Below are 17,425 nucleotides of genomic sequence, written 5' to 3'. Positions count from 1 at the left end.
AATCGAGACTCATCAGACCAGGCAACATTTTTCCAGTCTTCAACTGTCCAATTTTTCTGAGCTCATGCAAATTGTAGCCTTTTTTTCCTATTTGTAGTGGAGATGAGTGGTACCCGGTGGGGTCTTCTGCTGTTGTAGCCCATCCGCCTCAAGGTTGTGCGTGTTGTGGCTTCACAAATGCTTTGCTCCATACCTCGGTTGTAACGAGTGGTTATTTCAGTCAAAGTTGCTCTTCTATCAGCTTGAATCAGTCGGCCCATTCTCCTCTGACCTCTAGCATCAACAAGGCATTTTCGCCCACAGGACTGCCGCATACTGGATGTTTTTCCCTTTTCACACCATTCTTTGTAAACCCTAGAAATGGTTGTGTGTAAAAATCCCAGTAACAGCAAATTTGTGAAATACTCAGACTGGCCCGTCTGGCACCAACAACCAGGCCACGCTCAAAATTGCTTAAATCACCTTTCTTTCCCATCCGACATTTAGTTTGGAGTTCAGGAGATTGTCCTGACCAGGACCACACCCCTAAATGCATTAAAGCAACTTCCATGTGATTGGTTAATTAGATAATTGCATTATTGAGAAATTGAACAGGTGTTCCTAATAATCCTTTAGGTAAGTGTAGTTACAACTTTAGCTCTGACACTGTGTACTCTTTACAAAAACCTAAATATACATTTATATGTTATAGAAATAATAACAGAACATACTGAATATTACCCTTGCAGTAAGAACACCTTCTACAGTACTTTACTGATGCTTTAGTATCATACAATTGCAAAGAGGAAAATACAGAATATGAAAAGTCTTTTTTTTTTCACGAGCAAACAAACTAGGCATTTAAACTCCAGCCCACCTGATTTTTGACTCTAATTCAATGCAGTTCAGTCTACAATTTCAGTGACTCGATGATTAATGATGACATTAATGGCTCGCTCACCATGATGCCTAAAGGCACAACAGTGCTGCAAATCTAACTATTGACCTTGTGGCCTCTTCATGGAGATCGAGAGAAGGAAGGCAAGTGGAATATGTTTGACACGGGTAATAAGACTTATATGAGCTGCTGGACTAAATCGTTACCCAGTAATGTGAAAAGAGAAGAGCAGCAAATCATTAGGTAAGACCCGGCGATATAGTTCTCACTGAATTGACTTGGGCATGTAAATTAAGAGACAAGATTGACATGTGGACACAACTCCAGAGTTCCAAATACCTTTCTCATTAATCTAGATAACTTCCCTAGACAGGATTCAGTTAAGGTTCGGTCAGCTTCTCATAAGTTCTATTAGCTGCGCCAGGCAACATAATAACACTGTGATATCATAGTGAAATGGGCTCGTCAAAAACAATGATGCAACTGCATTCTGATGGGAAGCAGGCCAGCTTACTGAGCGGAGCTAAATGCCGCCAAAACAAATAAGGTCATTGTTGATTTAAGGAGGCGTAACTGGAATGACACCCCAAGAATCTTGACTAATTCAGGTTCATTAGCCTTGCAGAGGTGTGAGATACAACCAGGTCAAAGATTTCCAAAGTGTCATAGTCATCTTTTTGACAGTTTAATATCAGTCTAATTCAGAAAATTGGGTCCGGTACTTAAAACTTTACTGCATCACTTCACATTTAATTATGTCTAGGAAAGACTAAACATTAGATCCAACTATTTCCAGAAGTTTTTTAGTGATGTAGAACAAAAGCTCAGGACAGGAAGGAGTGCCTTTAAAACCACTACATATTTTCAAAACAGTTCCATTCATTGTGGATCAAATTATTGGAGTTTTTTTGCATACTTTCCTTTATCTTTTTCTTACAGTACACCACAAATACTGTTGTTGTTGTTGATCTTTCAGCTGCTCCCGACAAGTCATTCTAGTCATTATCCTCAATCTGTCAAATCCATAACGAATTTCTTAAGATTTCTTGGTTTGTTTTTAACGCCATTCTCTAGAAACTGTTGCATGTGTAATTCCTAAGAAAATTGTGGTTTTTAATAGACTCTAACCAGCTATTATGGCACCAACAAACATGCCATGATTATAAGCAACAGAGATCATATTTTCCACATTCAAAAAAATGTTTTTATGTGAACTTGATTGAAGCTTTTGAGCTGAACAAGATTGTATGCGTTGTGCTGCTGCTACATTATTGGCCTTTGATAACTGCATAAACATTTTTCATATTTTTTTAAAACTGCACACTAACAATTACTTAATGCTTTACGCAATAGCAACTACGCGATAACACAATTTTAAACTGTGCATTATTACCTAGTGCAATTAGTTTGAAAGTGTAACTACTGTATTAATAGTTTCTTTCCTTTTGTATTTATACACTATCTATATATGTCTCTACTTTACATATTTTCACATTTTTTCTTTGGTGCTTTGTGGACTCGCAGCATGTCCAAAGGATTTAAATAATGAAACATCGAAGAAAGTATTTTCCTTGAATACATTTATTAAAATCTACCATGTACTATAGCTCCCTGTGTAGGTGAGATATTACAGCCTGTACAGTTTACCAGAGATTATGTGATGGACCTTTCTCAGTACTGCACTTACTGTGTTAAACAGCTCTGTGTCATTGCTTGGTTAAAAATCAGTCCACCAAGCAGAAATATCCAGCCCACGGTGGTTCTGTGGTCCAAAACTTACCACAGATTAAGGGTTAGAAGATGACTAACAAATCATGCATGGAAAAAGGAGCAATGGTCTGTATCAGTACACCATCCAGGGTCATTCAAGGTCTTCTTTCTTTTTAAAAGGCTAAAATAAATTGTACAAAGTCCTTCATAAAAAGACTTTAAAGTCTCATTAATTTGCTTTGGATCTCAAATTATGACTCCAGATGGAGACACAATTTCACTAATTGCCCTTTAATGCACCAAGCCAGCAGTCTTTTCACCCCACTAATGGAATGACTGCTTTAGTCTCATAAGGCTCTCTGAGGCCTTTTTAAATGATTGTTTATCATATCAGGCTCATTTAAAGGCCAAGGCCCGCTGTATTCCCCAGCTCATTGTTCTGGTAAAGCCAGTCAACTCAAATGTTTTTCAATTTAAAAACTAAACATGAAGCTTGGCTTTAACTTAATAACAAAAATATTTGCAAAGACATGTTGATCCAACCAGAAATAATCGCAGATCAGATTAACACAATCTGGCTACAAAAAAATTACAGGACAAGGGTGGAGCCAGGATTAGACCTGAAGTATATGGCATTTGTTAAAATTCACCAGATTGATGAAATCAATATAATGTCACATTTATAATATTTCATTTTCTGTATTATAACATATAGAGATCAGAAAGTAAGCTATAAACTAATACCTATATGCATGGTCTCATAACATCAGAAAGAGAATGTGCAGATAAAAACAGCAGCCAAAGAGTTTATGCCTTTTTGTGGAGTGTGCAACCATGATACTTCATCACCATAGCCATTATCATGAGGGAATAAAGAATCCGGTTAGATAAAATGACTCCTCCCAGGGGTCCTCACTTATTTTCCATTGTCTGTATTCAGGCACATAATTAGCTTGTCACATTGAAGTTAAATTAAATTAGCTGGCACTTTTTAGCCCATTTAATTGGAGTACTGGGAAGTGTTACATGGCAGAACAACGAAGGAAATGATCTACATTCCCACACTGGTAGTCCTTGAACTTAATCTTGAACTTAATCTAAAACAAGTACATATTTCTCACTCAGACAACTTAGAAACAGGCAATGATATAAAGGCAAGAAGGAAGAATTAAAGCGAAAGTGTTAGGAGACACACAGAGGGATAATAATAAAAAGTGGACCTGGCAGCTTCAATTCATTTAAAATTCCTCAGATAATACACGTGTTCCAAGCTAAATGAATGACAATTGAGTGACTTTAGCCACAGCTTCAGTAAGCCTCCTTCTTCATGCTCAAGTCATTATGAATGCACCAACACCCTCTTCCCTCATTACACATGCACCAACACCTGTTTCCAATTAATTATCCCACGGCAAGCTGAGCATAAATAACACACTCTGTTCTCGCATACTAAAACCTTTAGTCATGTTTGTCCCCACCACCTATAGCTCTCGGGAACCTCCTGCCTCACACCCTGGTGAGTGTTGAGAATGTTACCTGTGTCATGTGCCTCTGTAGCCAAGTCCTAGTGGACCACAGAACTATAGTTCCATGTCTGATTTTTCTACGGTAGATGGTTCCACGAGGGCTCTTTGTGTAATTAAGGTTTCTCACTTCTCCCTAAAAAAATTTCAATTAACAGTTCCCTTAGAAAGACAAACCAAAACACCCTTACGTGGTTCTAGATTTCTAGATAAAAAATAGATGAATGACAGGTGCAAGATGTTTTAACTGTGCAAGATGTTTCCAATGACAGCCAATCTTTATTACATAAAGACATTGCACCGTGATAATATAGATGGTACTTATCTGACAGCCCTATACGCCCACAGAGCGAGTGCCATAGGGCCGCCCACATTACTCAAGGGCCCCCATCGCCTTAAAGGGTCATACTCTTGTTGACACTTCCTGGGCTGTTTCATATCATTTTGTACCTGATAAAAGTAAGTTTAATACTATATGAGATATAATAATTTTATAACTATAAATGGGCAACAGTGTTTACTGTTTAACAGCTGTAAAAGATAACTAAGTTGCTCATGTACATCTATTTATGAGGCGTCATATAGGACTTAAATCAAACTTCACTTGCACACACATTTAACACTTGCATACACATATATGAAACAGTCACACATACATATATATTATGTACTACTAACTGCTCAAACAACTCCATATGAAATGCGTGCACACACACCTATGAGATGCGTGCACATACACACAAACTCTCCATGCACACACACCTATGAGATGCTCGCACATACATACACAAACTCTCCGTGTACACACAACTGCACAGATTAGCGACCTGTAGCTACTGTAGGGAACTAGTGAACAACGAATCTTCACTTTAGCGGAAAAGGGAATGAAAAATTATGCGTCATTACATATCGCTGGAGCGTGAAAAAATTTAACTCGACAAAGTAATTAAATATTTATTATAACCCTTTTTGAGGACAACATCATATAAATAGGACACAATAATTTACATTTAAATTTAATTGATAAACCCTTAGTATTATCTAGACTTGTAATCTGTAAAAACTAAATATAAATAAAATAAATACATCTCCGTACTTCTTTTTTTTCATCAAATTAATCGAATCATTTTTGATAAGTTATAAACGTTTCAATACGTTATACATTTCATAATAGTATCAGTTTTTGTTTAAATAAATATTCTATATTTAATGTCCGTAGCGTGAAATTTCCACAGCAGCAGCGACAGGTATCCGAGGTGCTTATGTTACCATGGTAACGCATGGAGGAAGTGTTGTTGCAGGGTGTTCCGAATGGTGGAATATTGTAGAGTGGAGTTCCCTTAACAGACATTCGTGGCACATGGAGTAGGGAGTAGAGTGTAGGAAGTAGGGAGTAGGGTGTAGTGATTTCAATGTATATGGACTTGCCGATTCATTCTCCCCGATAAGTAGTATCGTCTTCTCAAAAGACCTGTATTGTACAGTTTAGAAGACAGTGAGTGATTTATTTATTATCACCACAAAAGTGAGTGGTATGGAGAGTCGGAACAATGTTTGAATTTCCGATTCCGTTTTCTGCCACTGCAATATTCAGACATCATTCATACAGTTCTGAATACGCCTTGTGATTGAACAGTGATGATCATTATACCGTCCTACTCCGTCTTCTAAACTGTCCAACAGCAGGCTGTTTACAAACCGCTACTACCAATCAGGGAGAATGAAGCAACAACTCCGTCTACACTGAAATGACTTCCGTGTACACTGAGAAGCTCATAGGTGTATGTGCGTGCATCTCATAGGTGTGTGTGCACAAAGAGTTTGTGTATGTATGTGCGTGCATCTCATAGGTGTGTGTGCACGGAGAGTTTGTGTGCATGTGCACGCATCTCATAGGTGTGTGTGTGAGCATTTCATATGTAGTTTTTTTGAGCAGTTAGTAGTATATAATATATATGTATATGGAACTGTTTCATATATGTGTATGCAAGTGTTTCATGTGTGTGTGCATTCGTATGTGCTTGTAAGAATTTAACTTTGCACTTTTCAGCTGCAACCTCTTTGGGGACTGGTCCAGACAATACTTTATATGGGCAGATGGTACTTATTATAGGGGCACTTAATTTTACAATGAGATAGTGATTATCCAATCTCTCAGTCATGGTTTAGTTAGACTATTGGACAAAAGTAAGATGAAAAACAATAAATTCTCATTAATTATTAATTAAATATTAAATCAAAACATTAATTAACTAGACATACGTGGACCTATGTATGGAACGTATTTCACATTTAAAAATGTATATAGGAAATCTGAGTGAGTCAATTTTAATGGTTCTGATTTTGCTGACTAATCCACTATAGTCAGCACTGTCACCTTGTACATACAGAGTCTGGGTTCGAATCCGCCTCAGATCTGTGTGAATTTAGTTTGCATGTTCTGACTGTGCTTGGAGGGCTTCCTCCATGTGTATTGTGTAAATGAGCATGTGTGTATGTGTGTGCAGTGCGATGGACTGGAAAACTCACAGAATGTTACAGCTTTGCCTGTGACAGTTTCAAAGCACTGACATTGGAGTCTCCTTCCAAAAGTGCAAAATAAGCATGTCCATGTCAGTGTCGGTTTGTTACTACTATAAAAAGATGACATTAAAATACAAGAATACAGCCATAACCTGCAGCCTATTAATAAAAACAAACAATAATAAAGTTCATTTACAGACACATTTCACACTTTAGTGTCCACCTAAATTAAAGCAGTAACTTTTTAAGTCTTTTTTAAAACATATTTCTTATGACGATGAGTCTAAATTCTCTCAGAGATGACCTTGAGAGCATCTGGTTGCAAAACAAAAGGTCAGAAACAGGACATATTATCTTCCTTTTGGTCAACCCAACCTCTTCAACAGGATTGTAGTCAGCTTCTCCAACACACATATATGAGCAAACGATAAATGACCACAAATGTTATTAAAAACCAGCAAATAACCAATATGCAAATGAATGAAGTTTGTTAAAAAAAAAAAAAAAAGATTTTCTTGCTGTGTTTTGGTGTTGTGTTTGTGCGACGAGAGCCATGCACAGCAGGGTCTGTCACCCACTGGGTGATGTGAAAAGGTCAGACAGGTTAAGGGTTTCATTAAGCATGCAGAGTGGATGTTAAATACTCCTGCTGGTGAATAATAAACAAAGGTCAAGGATGGATTTAATTTCAGCTCTGTTTGCAGTCAGATTATTTAAATCCTTTGGACATGCTGCGAGTCCACACTCTGTAAAACAAGAAAAATATTTGATATTTGCCAGTGTGCTATCTATTTCAAATAACTTACAAATGAATAATACCTTTACTACTTTTTTAGTAGTTTGAGTTCAAAGGCTGATGATGAAGACAGCACGTAGGAGGTTATAATCAATGAATAACATAATTAACACATTCGCCAGCTCCATTTAGTGCCACCACTCTGAATGAATAACACTATATCACTAATGATAGGTAATTATGCTATCTCCATTTCACACAATGTCTAGAATACAGATTATGCCTGTTTAGTCATGTATCCTAAAGCATTTCTAATGAAAGATTAGTATACAGTTTAGCCCAAGACCAGGTTTAAAACTGTATCAAGGAGGAAAAGCTTCCCAATGAATCACAAACCAGCTTTTCATTTATTCTAATAGTGTTGCTCCAATTAATATAATGGATCGCTGATAAATGATATTTGGTGTTGCTCATGTAATGAGTCCAACTGATTTATAACCTAATAAAATCACAATCCATACATGATCCATCATTTAACATGTGAGTTCGAGGTGCTAAACAAGGTTTTCTCTTTATAGCCAGAATTGCGGTAACCTTTACTCACATTCTGTTCGCACAAAGTTAAAATTAGAATTTTTTTCAATTTGTCAAAAGTCAAAAGCCATGGAATGTCATATATCAAAGGATAGATTATACAATATGATAAGAAACAATGTCATTGCTTTTAAGGAAAAAGATATGTTCTCAAAAGTATTCACAATCGATCTTGTTTAAATTGTTCCAATTAATTTTGCATGATCAAAATATTTAGCTAGAAAATAACACTCGATATTTTAATTTTACCTTGTTGCTAAAGTAGACCTGAACTTTGAAATTCACTGATGCTTCAACATCCATAAAAAAATGTACCCATAAAAAGATAAAAATAAAATAAAATGATTATTTTAAATAGTGTTCCAATATGGCAATTACTTGCGCTACCAATTGTGCTAATTTGGATTCACAAACGTCACTTTCACTCATTCTCTGTCGCTTATCCTGTTCAGGGTCGCAGGAGGCCTGGCGTGTCAATCCCAGGGGACTTGATGGGTGCCAGACCACTGGATGGGTGCCAGTCAATTGCAGGGTACAAGCACAGACACCCTCACACCATGGGCAGTTTAGCCAAATATCTGCGTCCTTGGACTGTGGGAGGAAACCAGAGCTCACAGAGGGAAACCACCATGCACGGGGAGAACGTGAAAACTCCATGCGCACAGAGTTGAGGAAATTGTCCACAGTGCTTAACACTATGCCCCCATACTGCCTGGTTTGCAACAATATATGTCAAATATTTTTGCCTGTTTAGTTCAGTTGCTGAAGACTAAATGAAGACTATCAGCAGGATAAGAAAGATTTTGCAAATAATTTAAGGCTCCACAAAGCATTTCTTAATAGTTATTGCACCATTTGCCCTTAAAAGTACTGGACTTATTTAACTGTCAAAAAGTCCCAACTCATAGTGTGGATAACACCACCTTTGGCTGAGGTCTTTAAAAGAATAATTAGTCCTGATCTTTGGGTGAGAAGGACATTCTCTCAGTTTAATACATATTTTAACTCATCTATATGAAATAAGATGCGTAGCACACTCATGCAAGAGTCTTCACCTGCCCTGTAACACCCTCTCATTAGAGGAATCACATCATGGTCTTTACCTACCAAGGGGAGAACTATCTAGTGCAAAATAATTGGCTCTGACTTAATGGGGGAAATTAGAATAAAATTCAAGCAGCCATGCTTTCAGAAGAGCAGGGATGACATTACTGTATCTAATATCGGTCACTAACAAATCAAGTGTAGTAGTTAGCCCTGTGGCCTGGCACCACCAGGGTCAAGGGTTCAGTTCCTTCCTCTGACCTATGTGCAGGGAGTTTGTATCCTCTCCCTGTGCCTGAGGGGTTTCCTCTGGGTAATCCACCTCGTAGCCTACTGTAAGTCTCCTGGGATAGGCTCTAGGCCCGCTGTGACCCTGTACAAAGGATAAGTGTATCAAAGAAGAAGATGATGTGGTGTGTGCTCTCTGGAATATTCAGGTACTCTGTAGGTGCAGACCGCTCAAATTTTGGAAATGGCACAAGGAGCCATAAACAATGATTTGACAAGTGCCCTTCCTCCGCTCTATCACTTCTATGTCTGAACCCTAACAAACCCTCAGACAAAAAACATTAATAAAAGCTTAAGATAGTATAAGTGCAAAGAATAGGCTCAGGGGATTGATGCAAATCCCTCCACTGCTCTGTTATCATGCATGCAGCACCCCACCTTTGTGAAAAAGATCACTCCTGCCCATCACATCATAACTCAGATGAAACTTACAGTACACTGCCTCGTCAAAGATAAGTTGCACACTCTAATATTTTGCTCAACCAACATTTTTTAGTATGCACTGTAGAGGCCAATTAATGTGTGAAAATAATTCATCATGCTCCCAGAACCACTCATTTGCAATTGAAAAAGATTTGCGAAGAAAAAGATTCATTCACGGTATAACCTGGTCATTCAGTACATTCAGGCCATAAGCTGACTTCATTTTTTTGCCACATGACGTTGCTAAGCCAAAACCCAGATAATAACACACTTGTACAGTTGAATGATGTATGAATGATTGTTATGCAAATCGTTCTCTGAAATAGGGTCAATCTAGATACATCAAATTACATAACCTTATTCCAATGTCCCATCTCTATGCTTTCTGGCTAATTTCCAAATTAATCTCACTAACAACTAGAATGGCGGTAACCTTTACTCATATCCTGCTTCCAGCAAGGTAAAATTAAATAAAAAATTAATTTGTCAAAAGTCAAAAGCCATAGAAGGTCATATATCAAAGGATATATTATACAATATAATAAGAAATATCGCTTACAAGGAAAAGGATATGTCCTTAAAAGTATCCTCAATCCCTAAGTCTAAATTGTTTCAATTCATTAATTTATTGTGATCTTTATTTTTAAGATTTTGCTACAAAATAACACTTAGTTGTAAGCAAGCTTTCCTTTGCCATTTTAATTTGTTCAACAAAAAAACCTGACCTTGATGACGTAGCCCTGCACTTTGAAACTTAGAAAAGCTTCAATAGCCATAAAAACATGTAACCATAAAAAGAATAAAAAATACAAATAAAATGAAATGATTATTTTAAATAGTGTTCCAATATGGCATTTACAATATAAATTCCTAGTTAATTACATAAAAAACTACTAGAAAAGTTCTGAGAGTAAGAAAAATTCCATACACCAACCAAAAAGAAGTAAACCAGAATAAAATTAGTAAAAGATAAATGTAGGACAGATGACAAGACAAGATTTTTTCATGAGGTAGGCAAGTGGAAAATGTTAGTCATTTTCTGGGAGGAGATTATTTAACTGTTTAACATGATGGTTGAGGGTAAGTCAACAATTATTAGTGCTGGTCAAAAGCAAGAGCGATACACACACACAGACACACACACACAGGAAAACTGTCTCACCAAAAGCAGCCAAACACAGGCCAACTTGACTGACCACAAACGGCACTCGCCTAAAGTGAAAACAAAAAACAGTGTATCCATGGCAACCAGACTCTTCCATCAGCCTCAAAGCATCCACAAAGCTTTAGATGAAATGTGGTTAAAAGTTCTGCTGACATTTCCTTTGCGTACTGTTACATCCCACAAAACATCCCACAAGGTACATTAAGGCAAGATGAGAACCGCTGCTTCAGCTAAATATTTTGTTGAAAAATAACCTTTATACGTCTATGTCCAAGATGTGCTTTATGATGTGAAGTACTCTATAGTTATCTAAATAAAGCATGACATTGATGAACTACAAATACATCTGCAAGTCTGACAAGCTACAATTATGCTGTCTGCATGTTTCACTTCTGAGCTGCTGCCGCTGCCAAATAACATGACAAGTGAAATGTATACTGTTGCTTTATTATTATTTGCTCTTTTTTTATTTCGTGTCTCCTTCATCTGTCTCTCTTGTTTTTTTCTTTTTTCTTTGTCCTTGTTTTCATCTTTATTTTCTTTTCTTGTTCCTCTCTTTCTTTTACATCTGTCCTCATCTATTTTTTGGTTTTTGTTTTCTTCTAAGCGTATTATTATTGCTGTTGTTTAAAATAACATTTAGTTTCATGTTCTCCTCGTGTATGGCATGTAATGTAATGGCACCACATCCATGGTGTACCATGCCTCGTGCCCTAAGTCTCCAGGGACAGGCTCCAGGCTCCGAAACTGTATAGATGATAAGTGATATATATATATATATATATATATATATATATATATATATATATATATATATATACACTGAATGTACTGTATAAGCATCATATATATATATATATATATACTGTATGTATAAGCATAATGCATACAGTCTGCAATTAAGTTATCAGAAATCTATCTGTACTCTGGGAAACTGTGTGTTTGCCTGTGGTGCATAACATCCCCAGAAGGGGGCAGTGTCAGATATTTAGTAAGCTCTTCATATGTCTTCCAACTTTTAAAGCAGAGCTTTAAAGCACACTCTGCTGGGATACGTGTCAGGAGAATTGATTCCTAAAATATGAAAGCAATCATTCCTGAGCAAAATATTCATATGAACAATTCTCTATAAACATTTTTATGTCTGAATTTTTAATGTTATTGATTGCATCATATCTGACACATGTGTCAAGCGCAATAATAAAAAACATACATAGAAACTAAAAGATAGAATTTTTAATTAAATTATTATTTCATTTACAAATTATATTATTAGCAGTAACCTTAGTAACAAACTCAATGATAGAAGTAAGAAATTTATGTTTATGAGAATGCTTTAGTATTTTGTTCATTCTCACTTTTGCTTTGATCAGCTGGCATGGACTCCACAAGGTTATGTAAAACCTGATAATCTGTATTACATTAAATCCCTTAATGTGTCATCTTTGTCAATTCAAACGTAAATTGCTCCTGTTAATTTACCATGTATTTTTATTAATTCCACAATTTCAATGTGTTGACAGACTTTTAAACCCCAATGTATAGAGACAAAAAGAAAAAAAAATCCTTTACTGTCCTTCGCTGTCCTTCACTGTCCGTAAAAAAGCTGTTGTGTCTTTTCAAATCATCATGAAGTTATTTAAATTCATTTACAATGTCCAGTATTGTGCAAAACAAAAAAAAAGCTCATAAAACAGTAAAAAAAGACAGCAATGTTTGCTTTCCTCTGCATCCTAAACTTTATTCCATTTGATCCACCATAGGGTGCTGACATGGATGCTAGTCCATCCCCCATTACAGCAACCAACGTTACAATAGAGGGAGTTCTGTGGGGGACATGAGTGAGGGCCAAAATCTGAAGCCAGATGAGCCAAACTGGGACTTATTATTTTCCCCTAAAACAGGGGGCATGTTTGGCAAGTACTGCTGTGCAGGTCGTCACTGTCAGTGCTGTCTTTATCACCCTCAGCACCACGAGATGACAGTCTCAAGGAAGGTGTACAAGTTTCCCAGGGGTAACATACTGTATATTCAAATATCTGTTTAGTATGTGTGTGTTTTCAGGGAATCTTATTTGTGTTACAGTGACATTCCAGCATTTTCTAAATGAGGGTTTAGTCCTAAAGAGGCAAAAAAAAAAAAAAAAACATGGCTACTGTTCACACCCAAAGCCTAAAAATTCTCCACATTCTGTTTTCTGATCTTCACAACTATATTATTAGGCTTTGCAGAAAGATCAGAATTTTTTTCATGCCTTGAAACTAGGCATAATTAAATAAAATGTGAAGTTAAATGACTAATTGTTTTCTGGAGATATTAGTATTAAATTTACAATGGTGCTAATTAATTACTGGTACTGCAAGTGAAAGGAAATAATCAAGGAACCTGACAGGGAGTTATATATGAACGTAATAAACAAAAAAATGGTTCAAATTAAGTGATTTTTTGTTTGTTTGTTTTATTCCTAATATAGCAAAACAATTACAATTAAAGTTTTATGTTTTAACGAATGACACATAATACAGCACTTTTTGTAATTTTATATTTAACTATATAAAACAAGTAAGGACCTGTTCTTACTTCACTACTCGTTTTCTCTCTTGAAAACTCATCACCTTGCAGCTCATCATGTTATCAAGAAATATCAAAGTGCAACACTCCTCTGCCTCACATTCCTGGAATACAGTAGCTTTCCCTCTTACGCTGACACTGGATTCACTTTCCAAAATGTTTAACAAACATCTCCTTGGATAAAACTTGAATGATTGCACAATTTTTAATCCAATAATGAGTAATCAGTCAAAAACCTCCGAACAACCAGCAAAGAAGAGCCATGACAAGGGACCATGAATCATACAGTACCTCTCCACCACGTCTTCGCCATTCCAACAGGTATGTTCATCCAGCACCATCTCATTGTCACATAGCACCTCTGGCAGCATGGAGAAGAAAGACTTGTACCGCTGAATGTAGCTCATAAACTCCCTGAAAAGGTGATTTACGACAGACAGCAGAAATGGAATTACAAAAGACAATATAGTATAGAGCAAAAATATATATAATTCATATTATATTTTAGTGATAACCCTACAAATACATACAGTACACACACATTCCAGTAAAAAATCCCTGTCAAATAAAGAGATGGCACGTACTTAGAGATCTTCTTCAGACTTCTGGGCTTGTCATGCTTGGAAGGTTTTATAGGCAATGATCTGCAAATTCAGGGCTCAGAGGGTTAGCAACAAATTTTATACAGCGAAACAGAATCTAAATCAGAGGTGGCCAATTTAAATGTGGTTGTGTAGTTAAGAGTAACATTGGTTAAAATAAATGTGTTGTACCACTTGTTGCACAAAGTGTACAAAATGTAGTGAACGCAAATAATTATACTGTGTATATTTATTAGAATGTATAATTCATACACAGATATTATTATTATACTTATTACTTAGAGTATATAAAGCTACATAAAAAATGTAAATATAATGGCTAGTGGTCAGATAAATAGGTATAATTTACTCAAACTCAGTCTCACCTTTTCTTTAGAGTAACATGGCTGTCTTGATGATCATCAGATTTGTCCTGTACTGTAGGACTTAAGGACGGGACGGAAGAGGCGGACTCCACAGTTGAGCTCTGGTCCAACCCTGCAGTACTTTGTGATGCTGGGCTCTGTTGTGTTGGACCTTCTTGAGTTGACAACGCAGACTCAGTGAGAGGACCACACACCTTTTCAACCTGAGAGTCAGATCCATGGACAGTTCACTAGGTATCAATTGACGTCCAGTAATATAAATGTTATATCTTTAGACAGGCCCTTTTCCACTTTCTAATGCCCAGCATAAAAAATGTCGTATTTTATTTAATTTATGGAAAAACCTTCTTGAAGGTTCTACAGTTTTACAGGGTTTATGGATATGTTGACTAGTCAGAGGTTACAGAGCCGATGACAGTAAAGTATACTGCCTGGCCAAAAAGTTTCACACTATGATTTCAGCAGACAAAGTGGTGGCCAGTCCAGGTGTGAAAATGATTCCTCTTGCTCACAGAACCACTCTTTCACAACTTTAGTCTTGGAAATGATCAGGGAAGAAAAATTCTATTCAGTTCATCGGCTGACATTGTTTTATTGCCACATAATGTTGCTGAGACTAGACCTGACCAAATGAAGCAACCGCAAATCATAACACTGCCTCCAGAGGCTTGTACAGTGGGCAGTATGTAAGATGGGTGGATTTCATACCTTGACACGTCTATTGAATAGGGTAAATCTGAACTACCTGACATTTTCCTCCAAAGTACAATCTTTATGCTCCCTAGCAAATTCAAGCTTTTTTTCTGATTAATCTCACTAACAAGTGGTATTCTCATGGCTGCACAGTCCCAATCATGTGATTCCTCCTCACTCTCTGTTCTTCTACAAATACATTTAAATATGGCTTACATATAACTTTTTAACTTACTTCCACTTTGAATTAAGTAATATTTTAAATTATGATCTCTATTGTTCCTTACATATTTTCTGTTGTTTTTTTTTTTCAACTCTAACCTATATCCATGAATGTAGCATATCAGTCTGTGTTTGTGTGCATTGCTCATACACACTCATACTCAGGAGGCTCGTACTCGTATTCGAGTGGTTTTTTTAAATTGGAGGATTACCTAAACTCCCTCACACCCCTCACTGTGGCCCCTATTTTGTCTCAATGCATTTTGGGAGCCAGAATTGCCTTTGTCCACAGGTGGATTTGCATGCAGGACAGAGGAGTGAGGAAAAGCCGACAACACCCAAACAACTCGCGCTGCACGACGACAAAGGCTCAGGATCAGGCCTGGCATATTAAAGCCAGATACGAAGCCCAATTGATTTCCCATCATACCATCATACATCTTTTAGTTACTATCACAAATTAAGTTCTAATGAATTACATCATGCTTTTTCCTGATTTGATGGCAGGTGTTATTTTCATACGATGTTAGAATTCCTGTCATGTAGATAAAATAAATACATTAAATGTAACTAGAAATTAGTGACCCCTAATTTTTTCATTTATTTATGCATTCATCTTATCATTAGTTCCTCATTCATACTAATCAAGGTGATGAAATCAGCCTCTAAACTGAGAAAACTGAGCATGCAGCATGAATGGGATAGATTGAAAACTGTCCATTGAAAACAGTAAACACTAAATAAACAATTATTTAAGTTTTATACCTCGCCATAAACGGTATCCATAATTTTCCCAAATGTAAGAAATAAATAACGTGTCATAATTTTTTAGAGCTGACTACCTGAATATACTGAATGACCAGGTTTTTTCATCAATGGGTTTTTTTCCCCCTGATGGCATATTTCAAGATGCCAATGGCAGGATTCATTGGACTCACAGTGTGAAAGAGTGGTTTAGGAAGCATAATTTTCAGAGATAGACTAGCCACCACAGAGTCCAGACATTAACCTCATTGAGAATCTATAGGACGTGCTGGTGGAAATGCAGAGGTCTGACTCTCTCAAAGATCTTGGAGAGAAATTAATATGTCTCTAAAAGGAAATAAATGTTGTGACTTTTTGAGCATAAGTTTATCAAAATGATGCCATGGCAAATGAGAGCCATAATCAAAGCAAAAGGTGGGGTGTTAGTACAGTATTAAGGTGTGTGTGACTTTTTTTTGGCTAGTCAGTACACACACACACACACACACACACACAATCACAAACATATATAAAATGACATAAAACACACTACTGTTTCATCCCTCTATACTGTAGACCTTTTTGGGACTGGTGATACAGTGACCTTATTTTTCCTCCTGCCCTTTTCCACAATACAGTTCAGACTTTGGGTAATTTGAACTTAAAATTATCCTAGCTACGCAGCATCAGTGAGCAAGCAAAACCTGATCCAGGAAGCCTGAAGCGAGGCATGAATGCCCAGAGCACAGTGACTTTGAGTTAGAGGTCTGAGGGGGATTGGTAATAATATCTTTCATTCTGATGGGCAGGTCGGCATTCCATTTAAGCGGGCTTTGAGTATGAGTCTCAAACCTAAAAGCTCTGCTGGTGCTGACAGCTGCATGTATATATGTGCGTGTGAAGTTGGATTAGGTTTGAGTATGAGTCTCAAACCTAATCCACCTTCACACACACATACATACATGCAGCTGTCAGCAACAGAGTAGCTGCTCAAAGACAGACTTTTACACATCACTGAATTCTGCAATCATTTTACAAATGCAGGTTTGTAATATACCAAATGCTTAATGTAGCACCTGGAAAACATGATATAAAATATGATGTAATCATCATAATTTTGGTTGATCCATAGTCATATTAATGGCCTGATAACTTGATGCATGCTAAATAGAATCTCAATTATACACAAATTATGTAAATAAATAAAACTGCCTTTGTCTAATGTGGTAAGCTATGATTAGTTATTTATTGTATCAGAGTTTAATAAAAATAACTAAGCTTTCCTTTTTTAAATGGCAAAAGTCATGCACATAATTAAAATATTAGTAACGTGCAGCCTTAATGT

At 36.7% G+C, this 17,425-nt stretch overlaps 1 protein-coding gene across 2 annotated transcripts in view; it reads right to left on the bottom strand.

Moving 5' to 3' along the window:
* gpc5b (glypican 5b) overlaps positions 1 to 17,425 on the bottom strand; it is a 73,630-nt gene that overhangs the window by 47,905 nt on the left and 8,300 nt on the right. For both annotated transcript variants that reach the window (XM_053512596.1, XM_053512598.1), the window contains exons 4-6: positions 14,422 to 14,624; positions 14,039 to 14,098; positions 13,746 to 13,868 (exon numbers count right to left, since the gene is read on the bottom strand). In XM_053512596.1, coding sequence (XP_053368571.1) covers positions 13,746 to 13,868; positions 14,039 to 14,098; positions 14,422 to 14,624 — 386 coding nt within the window. The remainder of the gene's footprint in view (positions 1 to 13,745; positions 13,869 to 14,038; positions 14,099 to 14,421; positions 14,625 to 17,425) is intronic.

Source organism: Clarias gariepinus, chromosome 15 (genome assembly GCF_024256425.1).
Source record: "Clarias gariepinus isolate MV-2021 ecotype Netherlands chromosome 15, CGAR_prim_01v2, whole genome shotgun sequence".
In the NCBI taxonomy this organism is placed as follows: Eukaryota; Metazoa; Chordata; class Actinopteri; order Siluriformes; family Clariidae; genus Clarias; species Clarias gariepinus.
This window is presented reverse-complemented; position numbering and strand designations above follow the sequence as displayed.